This window comes from Hippoglossus stenolepis, chromosome 3, assembly GCF_022539355.2.
Source record: "Hippoglossus stenolepis isolate QCI-W04-F060 chromosome 3, HSTE1.2, whole genome shotgun sequence".
In the NCBI taxonomy this organism is placed as follows: Eukaryota; Metazoa; Chordata; class Actinopteri; order Pleuronectiformes; family Pleuronectidae; genus Hippoglossus; species Hippoglossus stenolepis.
Genome location: NC_061485.1, coordinates 28,896,810 through 28,909,827, shown reverse-complemented (window position 1 = coordinate 28,909,827; position 13,018 = coordinate 28,896,810). Strand labels below are relative to the sequence as shown.

Here is a 13,018-nt window from a genome sequence, read left to right as displayed (position 1 = left end):
AAGTTTGAAATCAGATGTCTTCGCCGCGTCTTCGCCGCGTCCGTGAGCCTCTCTAATCTTGGAAGTCTTTGAAGAATTCACACATAGTGATAACGGACTGCTGATCTAGTGCCGATCAGGAAAACTCTGCCTTGTGATACCAGTCCAGGCTGATGGTGGTGATATGGAGCTTGCTGATATGACATGTTTGGCTTTAATAGCTTATAGTTTAGGAGACACATTCTGGACACATTGTAATGTCAGGTGTGAACAGATGAACTTAGAGCTGTCCACTTGTGATCAGATCTCCAAGGGCCAATGACTCAAAGACCTATAAAAGGAGCAGTCTGATCACAACATTAGCCATCTAGTTTTCTATAATTGTTGGAACAAAACACATGTTGATCAAGTCCATATATGTAAAAGAGCCTTAAATTTAAGTAATAAAATTCAAAGACAAACTGTATCCATAAGTGTGTCTGCAGTAACGTGTGATCAAAAGAGGATCCATGTAGTAAAGTGTTTATATGGAGGATTGTAACATGGTAACTCCTATAATGAATTGAGACATTGTTTGTAACAACTTTTCTTGTCGTCTTTCCCTCAGCTCTGCTGCCATGCCTCCGGGGACGGTGCGTGGTCTTTCAGTGTTAGCAGTTCGGACACTGCTGTCTCTCCTGCTGCCAGCCATTGGCTGGCCCTTGGTCTCATTACCCAGTGGCATTGCCCAAGGGTCAGACTCCTCCCCCTCAAGTCCTTATCCCACCTTTGTCCGGAATAACACTGTGTTTGAGCACTTGGCCCTGCATCCTAACCCCACCGTGGGTCTGGTCTATATCGGGGCCCGAGATCACCTGTTCCAGTTGAATCGATACCTCCAACATGAACGCCAGAATGACACTGGACCTGTCACGGACAGTCGGGATTGCTTACCTCCTGTTACTAAGAGTAACTGCCCTCAGGCTAGGACCACCAATAATCACAACAAGCTCCTGTTGGTTGATCCTTATGCCATGGAACTGATCACCTGTGGGAGTGTCAACCAGGGAATATGTCAGAAACGTAACTTGGAAAATGTGGATGAGGTACGATTCTCCACCACAAAGCCAGTGGATACCCAATATGTAGCAGCTAACCACCCCAACGTTAGTACTGTTGGGCTTGTTGTTTGGTCAAATCCTGCCGGGCAGTCAGTTCTGTTTGTGGGCCGGGGTTACACCAGCAGCCATCCACCTATTTCCACAAGAAACCTTGCCCACGATCCCATCTTTTCTTACGAGGAGACTGCTAAATTGGCTGTGGCTGGCCGTCTCTCAGAATATGACCATCATTTTGTGGCCTCGTTTGCCCACCGACAGCATGTATACTTCCTCTTCTACAGACGGGACCTAAAATCACAATCACGTGAATACCGCACTTATGTCTCTCGAGTATGTTTGGACGACCAGTCCTATTACTCCTATGTAGAAGTACCTTTAATGTGCCGTTCCAGGCCAGGAAAAATTTATAACTTGCTACAAGCTGTTCAACTCGGGCTCTCCAAGGATGATGCTGCTAATCAAGACTCTGACATTCTTCTTGGTGTCTTCTCCACTCATTTGGCTTCATCAACTCGGCTCAGTGAAGACTCTGCCCTCTGCATGTTTAATCTAGAAGATGTTGACCGCAGGATCAACTCCACCAGAGACCTGTGCTACACACAGATGGGTAAAGAAGCGGGAGTGGAGGCAGCCTATATTGAGTATGAAGTCAAGTCCAACTGTGCCAACCTGCCAGAGGTGAGCTCATAAGGTTTAATTTGCTTGTTTCTGTTGTAACTCGTTATTTGGGTTGTCATGTTTCACAAAACTCCACCGCAATGAATTAGCACTAGTTATTAGTTTTAATGAATTTGAGTACAAACCTTTTTTCCTAATCCAACTTTGTTGTAGACTTGACATTGAAGGCAGCAATCATTTAACATCATCTATGTTTTTTCCATCTCATGATGAATTTATTTGATGGCCTGAACAAACATAGCCACACTATGAATATATGGCAGTTGTGTAAAATCACAGTTCTGTTCTTTCCCCCGAAGGTTAAGACTTTATTTCATACAGATCTAAAACAGTTTAATAATGTTAGTGGAGGGGGTCTTTCTCTTCAGGCTGGGTCACCCACCTCCAGTGCTAAAACAAAGTAAATTACTATAGAAATCCCTGGATTACCCATTCAGGATTATCCCTCCAGCACGATCTGCTAGTTTGTAGGGCAGCGTCCTAAATATTGATGATTCGAATCGTCAGCCAAGGAGACCCTGAGTCAGATCTCATTTTGTCATTGGAGTCACACACCTTTTATTTGTAGCTGTGTCATTGTACACAGACGTAGGCAGCAGATAACAGCATGACAGGCTATAAACTTTTATCAGACTGATATGACAGGTTCTGAACTTTTAGTCTAGTCTCAAAATGACCTGACTATCAAAGTAATTGAAATGGAAATGGGGTGATGGAAGTGCGACTTTCAAAGTTAAAAAAACCCTTTTCTCCTGTCGTCCACTATGATTAACTCCCTTGACTCTCTGTGTTGTGATAATATCTTTGAACAGCCACAAGACCTGGACACAGTTTTTATTTCTTTGACTATGGGGAAATCTGATGTTATCACAGACAATAAGTAGAGGGTAAAATAAGACTTGATATGCAAGCTGTTTAACTCTTTAGTTTATTGCCCTGCCCTGAATCAGTTCATGAGTTGGTTAACTTAAAATGTTTTCTGCTTGGTTTGACTTCTTTTCACACAGTGAATAATCTAGGTGAACCAAATGCGCTAATGAGCAAAGTTACAAGCCCTGTGAAAATGTTTTGCTTTTTAGTCAGCTAAGTCAGGGGTGGGAGCAAGAAAGTAAGGACAGGAAGATGTTCTTTTGGCCTTGAATAGAGCATTTATAGATATAGCATATGTTGCTCTACAATTTATCCTGGAGCAACAGCAACTGCTGCCACAGTTTGCCTGATCTGCCGCATCCCAGAATGCAAAGCACACCTGGCTACCGAAGCAGTTTAGGTCAACTTTTCTCAGTACATCGCATCAAGGTCAGATCACATTTTCACCACCACAGAGTTAATTTAGTACTAAAGGGTCTGGATGAGTTTTCCGTGTTTACACCTGACGAAACAAATTGACCCAGACTCTGATTTAACTGGACTAAAATGTGAAGGTGTGAAAACACCCTAAAGCCGTTACAGACATGACCTGCGGATGAAGTCTGGAGAATTGGGTCTGGACTTTACCCGCAGTTTGCTTTTCACACATGCACAACACAGCGGGAGGTTCTCTGCACAGACATGTTCACAATAGCGCACTTTCAGGCGAGGTGGTGCAGACACCAGTGTCAGCTCTTATCACCACAAACTCTCTTGACATCTTCGTCTCTGTCTTCTATGTGTATGACTCCGCTTTTTCACTGTGAGATATTTGTTTTCTTTTTGTTTGTTTTTTCAATTTTGCATCTACAAGCATCATAGCTCGTTGTGAATCCAGCCTGCTGTGCGCTCACATCGACTTCTGCAGACTTTCTGCTGACTATTACACTGCTCCAAAACACTTAATCGTCTCAGTATAAAACTGAGTCAGTTAATCTTCAGGGAAATCAATGTGTCCATTTAAGAAGCACAGGTGATAATTAATCAGTTTCACCTGCTTTGGTGCAAATGAAAGTGACAACAGGTGCAATGGAGAGGCTAGAGCAAGAAAACCCCCCAAAAGAGAATGGTTCTACATGTGGTGGCCACAGACAATTGCTGTCTCCTTTCTTCCTGATGGATTCTTATCTAGTTTTAGAGCTGCACAGGGCCGTAGAAGGGCATCAACCCAGCAGCAGGACCGGTATCTGCTCCTTTGTGTGAAGAGGAACAGGAGGAGCACTGCCAGAGCCATACAAAATGACCTCCAGCAGGCTACAGATGTGCATGTTTCTGATCAAACTGTCAGAAACAGACTCCATGCTTGTGGCATGAGGGCCCGACATCCTCTAGTGGGACCTGTGCTCACAGCCCAGCACCGTGCAGCTCTATTGCCATTCTCCAGAGAACACCAGAATTGGCAGGTCCTCCACTGGCGCCCTGTTCTCTTCCCAGATGAGAGCAGGTTCACACTGAGCACATGTGACATGTGGGGAAGACTCTGCAGACAATGTGGTGAACGTTATGCTGCCTGTAACATCATCCAGCATGACCGGTTTGGCGGTGGGTCTGTGATGGTCTGGGGAAACGTATCCTAGGAGGGTCACAGAACTCCATGTCATAGCCAATGGTACCCTGCTGTTAGGTATGGGGACTAAATCCTCAGAGCGATTGTCAGACCTTACGCTGGTGCAGTGGGCCCTGGGTTACTCCTGGTGCAGCACAATGACTATGTGCCTATGCCAGAGTTTCTAGGCAGTTCCTGGATGACAAAGGCATTGATGCCATTGACTGACCCTCACGACCTAAATCCATCCAATTGAGCACCTATGGGACACTATGTTTGGTGTATCCGACGCTGCCAAGTGCAGTCTAGTAGCTCACTGATTCAGGTCTGGGAAGAGATCCCCCAGGACACCATCCACAGACTCCTCAGGGGCATGCCCAGAAGTTGTCGGGAGTGCATACAGGGTGGTTTTGAATCCAGCCCTTAATGGGTTGATGATTTTGGTTTCCTCTCACTTGGACATTTGTGTTCACAAAGTGCGGAGAATCTCTGGAGTTCAATACATGTCGCTATTAAAGTGACATAATGGCCGTGGTTATCAGTATAATATTGGTATTGTTGCAATTTATTATTATCAGTGTTTTTATCTTATTATTATTACTTTCTTGAATTTGTCACTGTGTACAACTGTTAAGGATTAAGTCTGCAGCACAACAACATGTTGTGGTTTTATGAGAGCAGTTAAAACTGAATGCTTCAGTTTACATTACTGACAAGCTATTAACAGATTCAACTAACAAACCATGGCTTTTTCCCACATTCTCAAGTGTCAATATCAGACATTAAGCTAAAAGTTAACTTGGTTTGTATTTGAAGTGTTTCCTCCTTTCGTGGTGTTTTTTTTTTCCTGCATCTTCATCAAGTGTTGGTGTGTGTAATTGGATGTTTATGCCACAGGGTGTTATTGAAAAGCTAAGAACAACATCTCACAGAATTGACATCTGTGACCACATATTTCATATTTTCTGTCTCTGAATGATAACCTTCACATAGAGTGATGGCAGGGCAACTCTTTACAGAAGCACACACAGTCCAAGTCTTTTTCTTTTTTAAATGAGTCTTTTTTTTTTGTAAAGACTGTGCTGAATACAAGGTTTCATCTGAAGAGCAGTTTCTGTACTTTGGAAGCTGTCTATGTCTGTCCCCTTCGAGCAAAGTGACCTCTGGATCAGAGAGGATGAAATTTAATTTGACGTTTTCGTAACAGACAAATGTAATTCTGTGGAGGAGGGATTGAATTAGATATTAGATTGGCCCTCTCTCAAGACCAACGCTAGTGATCCATATTTTATGTGGTGTGTTCATGTTTCTTGGTGTCTATGACACGCAAGAATTGCATTTGCATTAGTGGGCTCGTTTGACATCCTTTATTATCACTTCCTCCTGAGACGAGGACGTTGAGCAGCGCTGACCGCTCAACCTGTGCAGCCATGTACAGCAGATTGGCTCAAAGGGAGAAGGTAGTGCGGGCGGTGTAATTTAATAGGATTTCTGGTCAGGGAGCGATCGATCAGCTGCATTAGCCGCACTTAGTGAGGTGGGGCTGAGGGTAATGTTTAACAAGGCCTGACAGGGATGGATTAAGACACACCAGGCAGAGACGAGGCTCTGAAGTAGAAAGGAAGAAGAGATTAAGGGATACAGATGCACAGCGGAGCAGAAAACGTGGGGTGGGAAAAAGAAGGGACAGACCAATATGTGTCTGAAAGTAAAGGTAAAGAACTAAGTGCGTTGTGTTAGACAACTTTTTAATCACAAGTCATCATGCATCATAATGAGTTTGAAAAGGGAGAATTATTAGAGCAGCCTCTGACGGCTAGTCCACTCACTGGACGTTCGGCAGTTTGATCCCAGTCTCCCACATTCTGTGTGCTGAAGTATCTGAAAATACTAAACCCCAAATTGCCCCTGATGGCTGTGCCAACAGTGTATGGGTGATGTATAATAAACAAAGTGCTGCACATAGATGCAATGTAGTAATGAGTGTGTGAATGGGTGAATGATTAAACTGTACTGTGTAGAGCTTGAGTGGTCACCAAGACTAGAAAAGTGCTATACACTATAAATACAGACCATTAGACCATTTACCATCTTATGCCTTAAACACCCAGTGAACAGCAGCAGAGGTCAAAGGAGAGAGCAGAGTAGTGACGCTCTGGATTTGAACCTAGAACTGTCACGTGTTCATCAACACATGCACCTCCTCTGGACAAAATACTGAGGATCTGCGGAGTTCACAGCATTTCTGAAAGTATCTTAAGTTAAACCATCTCGTGGCATTATAAAGTAATGTACAACCCTGAAATGCTTTATAGTTTTTTTTTCCCCGTGCACAACCGATGAAAACTTAACTTACTCGGGCTAAATGGTTTGCTAGAACACTCCGTAAATCTGGGCCTCGGATACTAAAACGAACATTAAAACAAGGATCGTAACGATTTATGCTAAAAAATCGATGGAGAGCTGGCAACCAACACATTTCTCACCTGTGCTTCTTTGGGCCCTGCTTCGTGCTGCCTCAAGTTTCCGAACCTCAATGTTTAGATCTTAACAAGCCTGGGAAAATTAGAGAGTAGACACCAATCAGAGGCTGCATGTATCGATTTTCATTTTTATGATGTCATCACGTAGACGTCACGTAGAAGTATTTTACAGTATTTTTAAAGTACAAAAATACAAAACACTTAAGTATTTTGATATAAAATAAGAATCAATTTTCATCAAATGACAAAATACTGTTTTGTATTTGAAATAAGTATTTTAAATGCATCTATCATAAATACTGCCCATCCCTGCTGATCGTAACCAGAGGTCACATTCATTTCAGAAAAACAATTTGCAGTCAATTATCAGATCATTTTTTTCTTAAGTTTAACCCTCATTTATGTACAATGTGCCAAGCTACACCAAATCAATACAATACAATTTCATATGGATGTTTATTATTGTTTATTTTTGTTATTATTATGTTTAATTATTTTTGTGTCAATTTTGTGGCTTGGTCCTGACTACTCATGTGTGAAAAGGTTAAATCTGATTTGAAACCTGTTAAATCGTTGAAAGGATTTGGACATAGTTTCAAAACAGGGGTAGGTTTCTTTGTTGGAAAGATGCAAAATCCTCACAGAGAGAAATAAAAATGTACTTATTTAATTTGCCAGTTTTCTACCAAATCGTAAATGTTGTTATTATAGCGCCACCATTAGGTCAGCTGCACTGCATTTTTTGCCTGTGTGTTTTGATCTAATAATAGGAACTAATCGTGATAATGGTAATCCTCACAATTCCAAGAGGATTCCGGCACCTGCAGTGATTGTACTCTGAAAAAGGGAAATCATAGTGAACCATATGGTGCAGAGCAAAACAATGATGAGACATCTGGAGCTGAAAAGAGATTTACAGTCTGATTTAAGATGTCAAATCTCAATTGGATCCCTGTACACAAACAAATCAGCCTCCGTCCCTATTCATTCTTTGCTCGGACAATCCATCGGCACCAGGGATGAACTCTCACGCGAGGTCTAATCCGTGGTGAGTGACCAGGATTCAGAATTCCTACCAAACAAGAGTGTCCGAAATGCAACTTTAGCAATCTTCGCTGGTTATTTTACTCCCTGGTGGTTATTACTGCCTTGGGTATTTATGGCCAAAATTGCACATGATTGCAGTCTGCAGTAATCACAGACTCCCATCAGCCGGTCCAGTCAGTCTTTGAGCGTCCGAACCATGTTCCTAGACTGGACGTCATGACTTCATTACTATTTCAGTGTGCATACTGTATTTGAGGCTATTCTTAGCATGCAGTCATCCCTGCTCGTTTTCCTCTAATGGTTAGGTTCTCGTGATGTGGACAAAACAGGCTGTCCAAACTCTCTGTCGCTCCACATGGCTTAATCAATGCTGACTATATATAGCTGTTAGGACACCGGTTAACTATGTTATTACAGGCAAGTTAGTTTTGAGCTGTGGTGAGATCACAAAAAAGTATTTGGTCTCTTATCCAGTTTTCTTGTATGTGCCTCAGCACTTTCTATTAAAGGTTCTCGTGATCCGACCTGTCACCTGTTTAAACACACATGCTACATACACAGTCACTCATATCAAAGTGGTTAATGCCTCCATGCCCTCCTGTTATGGTGGTTAAGTGATGTTCTTAGAAAAGTATCTGTGAATTCTCACAGCACCTGAGCTCCTGTAGCTGTCAGTGAGTTTTCTCCGTGACAATGTGCTAGTGGTTATCAAAAGCTAATACATTGTGGCACTTTTTACAAGCAGCAAAGCCACCAAGGACGTATTCACCATTGCTATTTTTGTCTGTATGTGGTGTATTTGGATGTTCTAGCTAGTTTACTTTGGGTAGAGACAGTTATCTAAGTGGAGTTAAAGGGGTCAAAGGTGGTGTCATAGACTATTACAATAAAATAAATCCTTGCAGGTGAATCTGCAGTATTCATAGTCATTTTAATTTCTGATTTCTCCAGGAAAAAAAACTAACTTTAGTTTTCACTCGCTGCCTGTCCATATTTATTTCATTTTGACCCATGCCTGTACCGTGAATATATATCTATATATGTGCCTCTACTTCCTATTGTTAAGATTACGAATAATGAAGTATTGACCCTGCTATCAAACGTCTTTGTGGAAAAAATAATATGCCTGGAAGAAAAACCAACAGCCCTCCCCTCTGCAAAACCGTGGAAACAAAAACAAAATGTCTATAAGCTTTAAAGCACAGAGCGTAGAAGTTTGTTCCCCAGCCCCTCCACAATAAATCCTGCTGGGATTTCACAATCTGCTGTTATTTATTTTGGTGACTGCCTGACTTGTTCAGAAACTAATGACAAATCACTTGAAGCCCATGTTACAGTCACTGATTTTTTTCTCATGTGCCCCAACTACTAGAACACGCTGGACGCCTACCCCTGCGGATCTGACCACACCCCTAGCCCAATGGCCAGTCGAATCCCTGTGGAGGCCGAATCCATATTGGACAGTCCGTCTGCCCGTCTCACTGCTGTGTCAGTCAGCGTAAGGGCGGGACATACCATCGCCTTCCTGGGAGACTCCAAAGGGAACCTGCATAAGGTAACACGGTGTCAGAGATTTTAATGCTTGCAAAGACAAAGAGGAATTGTCATTAACGCTTGATTTAGGTAACATATAGTATATTGAGTATTTCTCATACTTTGCAGTACTTCTTGCTTCACATGCGTGGCACTTGATCCTGCAGACATCCAGTTCAGTTGTTTTCTCTGTTAACTGCCAGATGCCGGGCTCCGTCCATTCTCTTGCCAAAGGTTTAAAATAGTCTCGCTGCTTAGAGGCAGACATAATTCAGTTCTACAGCAATAATCTCAGGAGCTGAGTCCTGCTGCTTGTGGTGTGTTCATGTTATTGTTAAAAGAATGCAAGATTTTATGCAGACTTTGTTCTAATTTAATCAGGTTAGGGTTAATCCAGTAAATTATGCAAAGATAGATTGTCAAAAACATCAGTGTGTAACTTGTACTGTTATGTCACTGACTGATGACCAATAAATAAATTCAGAGTAGAACTTTTATAAGTAAATGCATTAACAATAGTACCTCCAGAGCGACCTCAAGACAGCGCTGGATTTCTGACCACTCTTAAAAGGGAGCTCAAATAGCTCTTAAATTGCATTGTTAATGGACTTCATAGTCATTAAAAAGTTAACTTTTTGAAGCAACACGTCGCTGAGCCTGACTGCAGCGACATGTTCACCAGACTGTCAGTTTTATTTCCAAGGTGTTGTGGTTGAACATAGTCCTGGTTGAGTCACAGAGGGGTTAATTTGTGGGTTCAGGATCAGGGTGACAGAAGAAAGAGAGGATAATAAAGAAGACAATAAGCATAACCCTGATGCGCGTGTGTGTATGTTTGTAAGGATATAGGTGGTGCAGATAAGTAGTAAATGAATATATATAAATACATTTTTACTCTGCATGATTATCAACTTTCTCAGTAAGTTTATCATTTTAGTCTTGCAGTCAGTTCTTGAAGTTAATCAGCAGGAAGCAGGAAACAGGGCAAGCATGAGGATCAGTAGCGACTTGTCGTAAACTGCGGTGGCTTGACGATTTGGTCAGAGCATTTCCAAAACAGAAGGTCTTTTGGTGTGTTCCCGGTATGCAGTGGTTAGTACCCTCTAAAAGTGTTCAAGGAGGGACGACCAGTGAACCAGCAACAGTGACCTTGGGCGACCAAGGCTCATAGATTCTTGTGGGAAAGAAGGAAGGGCCTTATGGTCCAATCCCACAGAAGAGCTAGCACAACCTGTTGGAAAACCTGCATGCTGCCCATGATAGAAGGCTGTAAGAACACAGTGTATAGCAGCTTGCTGTGTATGAGGCTTAGTAACTGCAGACCGGTCAGAGTGCCAATGGCTGACCCCCGTCGAAAGCACCTACAATGAGCATGTGGGTGTCGGTCTGAGTTGCTGACCTCAAAACCTCCACATACCTGGAGGATTGGATTAGCTCAGCATCGGGGAGACATACAAGCCTAAATCGCCATATCAAATTCATCACACCCTCCAGCTCTTGCTACTGCACTCACAAACCCAATATGACATCCAACACACAGGGCATACTGGGAACTGGCACTTCCTCCTGACCTATGCTTGATTTTTTGGAATGATGTCTGTCTTTGTTCCATCAGTGTTGCACTAACAGGAGAACATCTCACTCATGAGGTCAGAGGAAATGTTGCTGATTTTCAGGCTCCTGAAAATAATGCTCAGGGAGATGTTAGATACCTGATGAAATCAGTAGATTCCATAATAGCTCTTTTATTGGCTTGAAAGATTTCTGTATTTTATGGAGATATTCTGCAATGCTTCAGCAATAAGATACTGGTTGCATTTAATCACACATTTAAACAATGCAGGTTTGAAAATCTGAAAAACTACCTACGTATTCCAGAAATCTGTCTGTCTGGCAATGGTTAGCATATCTTAAACACCTAAATCTTATCGATTATTTAAGTGCAGTGTTGAGTTTGGTGTGATTTCGAAACACAATACATTAAATATTAATCAAGTTTGCATAAACAGGCGACCAGCGCTCTGTAGCAGCAGCGACTGGGACTAATCAACATAAGTTACTTTGTCAATCACTTAAGTTCTGGGTTCTCCTTACTTAGTTGAGCTTGGATAATCAGGTGAACAACTCTTTGAGCTGCAGTGGTTGCTTCAGGGTTCTGTGGCCTGAGCCCAGCGGCTGGTCTTTAGTTGATGCAGCTCACCAGGTCACTTTCCAGTTTCAGAGAGAAAGCAGCATTACCACAGGCCAGGCAAACAGCCCACTCCAAACAGGCAGGTTTAGAATGGGCACTGCATTCTTGTGTAATGACCAACGGTCATGCAGGCAGCCAGTTAACCATCAGAAATACACAGAGTGCATTTTGAATAAAAACACTAACAGATAAATAATGGGATGTTTGTTTGTCAGTTCCACTCTTGTGAACATGAATACCTCATGAACGCTGTGAGGAAACACCTTCATATCTGCCAAAATGGACTCACGGATGAAATTATGAGATTTTGGAGACAAAAGGACAAGGTCGTTTTGACAACACACCACACATTTCTGGCCATAACTCAAGAATTCACATGCTAGTTGTGACAAAGTTTCATACAAATACCTAATAGGAGAATATGATCCAAAAGTTTAAAGGTCATTTTCCCTGTTCCATCATAAATTTGAGCAAAAACACTTTTTGGGGGCTTTGATGCTCTAACTTGGGAACAGAAGGGAAGATTGTGACCATACTTCCTGCTACTTGACTGGTTGGTGGAGGCAAACAACCACAAAGGAGTCTAGATTCTTTATAAGAAATCTCTTCATCTTAAATCAATATCACTCTTGTCCCTGGAAATAAATGACAGAACAATCACAATTCAAGGCCTACTTACATTTTTTTATTTTCATATAATGTTATATAGCATTGTCAAATTAAATTCTTATGATTCCCACTGTGGATGCATCCTTATAAATATGCCATAGTGATGTTATAAAAATGCTTTCAATAGGACTTTTTAAAGCAATTCACATTTTCAGTTGCCGCACAGTTTGTATTTATTTTCTTGTCAATTGATTTGTGTGCATTTCCTCAGGTGTTCCTGGGGCCAAACGGCGAAGTGGAGGAGTACTCTGTCATCACCATTCAGCAGAATGCAGCCATCAGCTCGGACCTCATCCTTGACCAGAAAGAGGAACATCTCTTCATCATGACCCATAACATGGTAATTCCACACACACAGAGATACAACATACAGCAAATGGACTCACATTTTTGGGTTTTCTTGCTCTGTAGTAATAAAGCTATAGAGAAATAATGAAGACTGTCTGCCCCAATTCTCCTTTCACCCAGGCCATCTGTAGTTGCAATTATTCTAATGACCATATTTTCAATTTGCATTGTTCCGCTGACAAAAGTGGGCCACCTATTCTTTGTAATCAGATTTTTGGGAGCTTAGTGTAGATGTCCTGCACGACTGAACATGATTGTGTTGTCCTGGTTCCAGCTGCAGAAGAGGCCGGTGGCTGAATGCCAGCAGCACCCAGACTGCTACTCCTGCCTGCTGGCCCACGACCCCTACTGTGGCTGGTGTGTCCTGGAGGGAAGGTGAGTTAAACGCCAGCCGTCAACCCCGCCCTGGATATGTCCTCTTCTAGCTAAATAGATGAATTACTGGCAGTGTGCAATACAATTCATCAAATCAACTAAATGATTTGTGACAGATTTCATAAGTGTCACGATACAATTGTCACAGTTGTCAAGATAA

The 13,018-nt window shown here is 42.2% G+C and overlaps 1 protein-coding gene across 3 annotated transcripts in view; it reads left to right on the top strand.

Moving 5' to 3' along the window:
- The window catches only part of plxnb1b (plexin b1b), a 97,286-nt gene that overhangs the window by 56,401 nt on the left and 27,867 nt on the right, over positions 1-13,018 (top strand). For all 3 annotated transcript variants that reach the window (XM_035151879.2, XM_035151880.2, XM_035151877.2), the window contains exons 4-7: positions 587-1,757; positions 9,115-9,297; positions 12,347-12,475; positions 12,758-12,858. In XM_035151879.2, coding sequence (XP_035007770.2) covers positions 597-1,757; positions 9,115-9,297; positions 12,347-12,475; positions 12,758-12,858 — 1,574 coding nt within the window. In that variant the 5' untranslated portion in view covers positions 587-596. The remainder of the gene's footprint in view (positions 1-586; positions 1,758-9,114; positions 9,298-12,346; positions 12,476-12,757; positions 12,859-13,018) is intronic.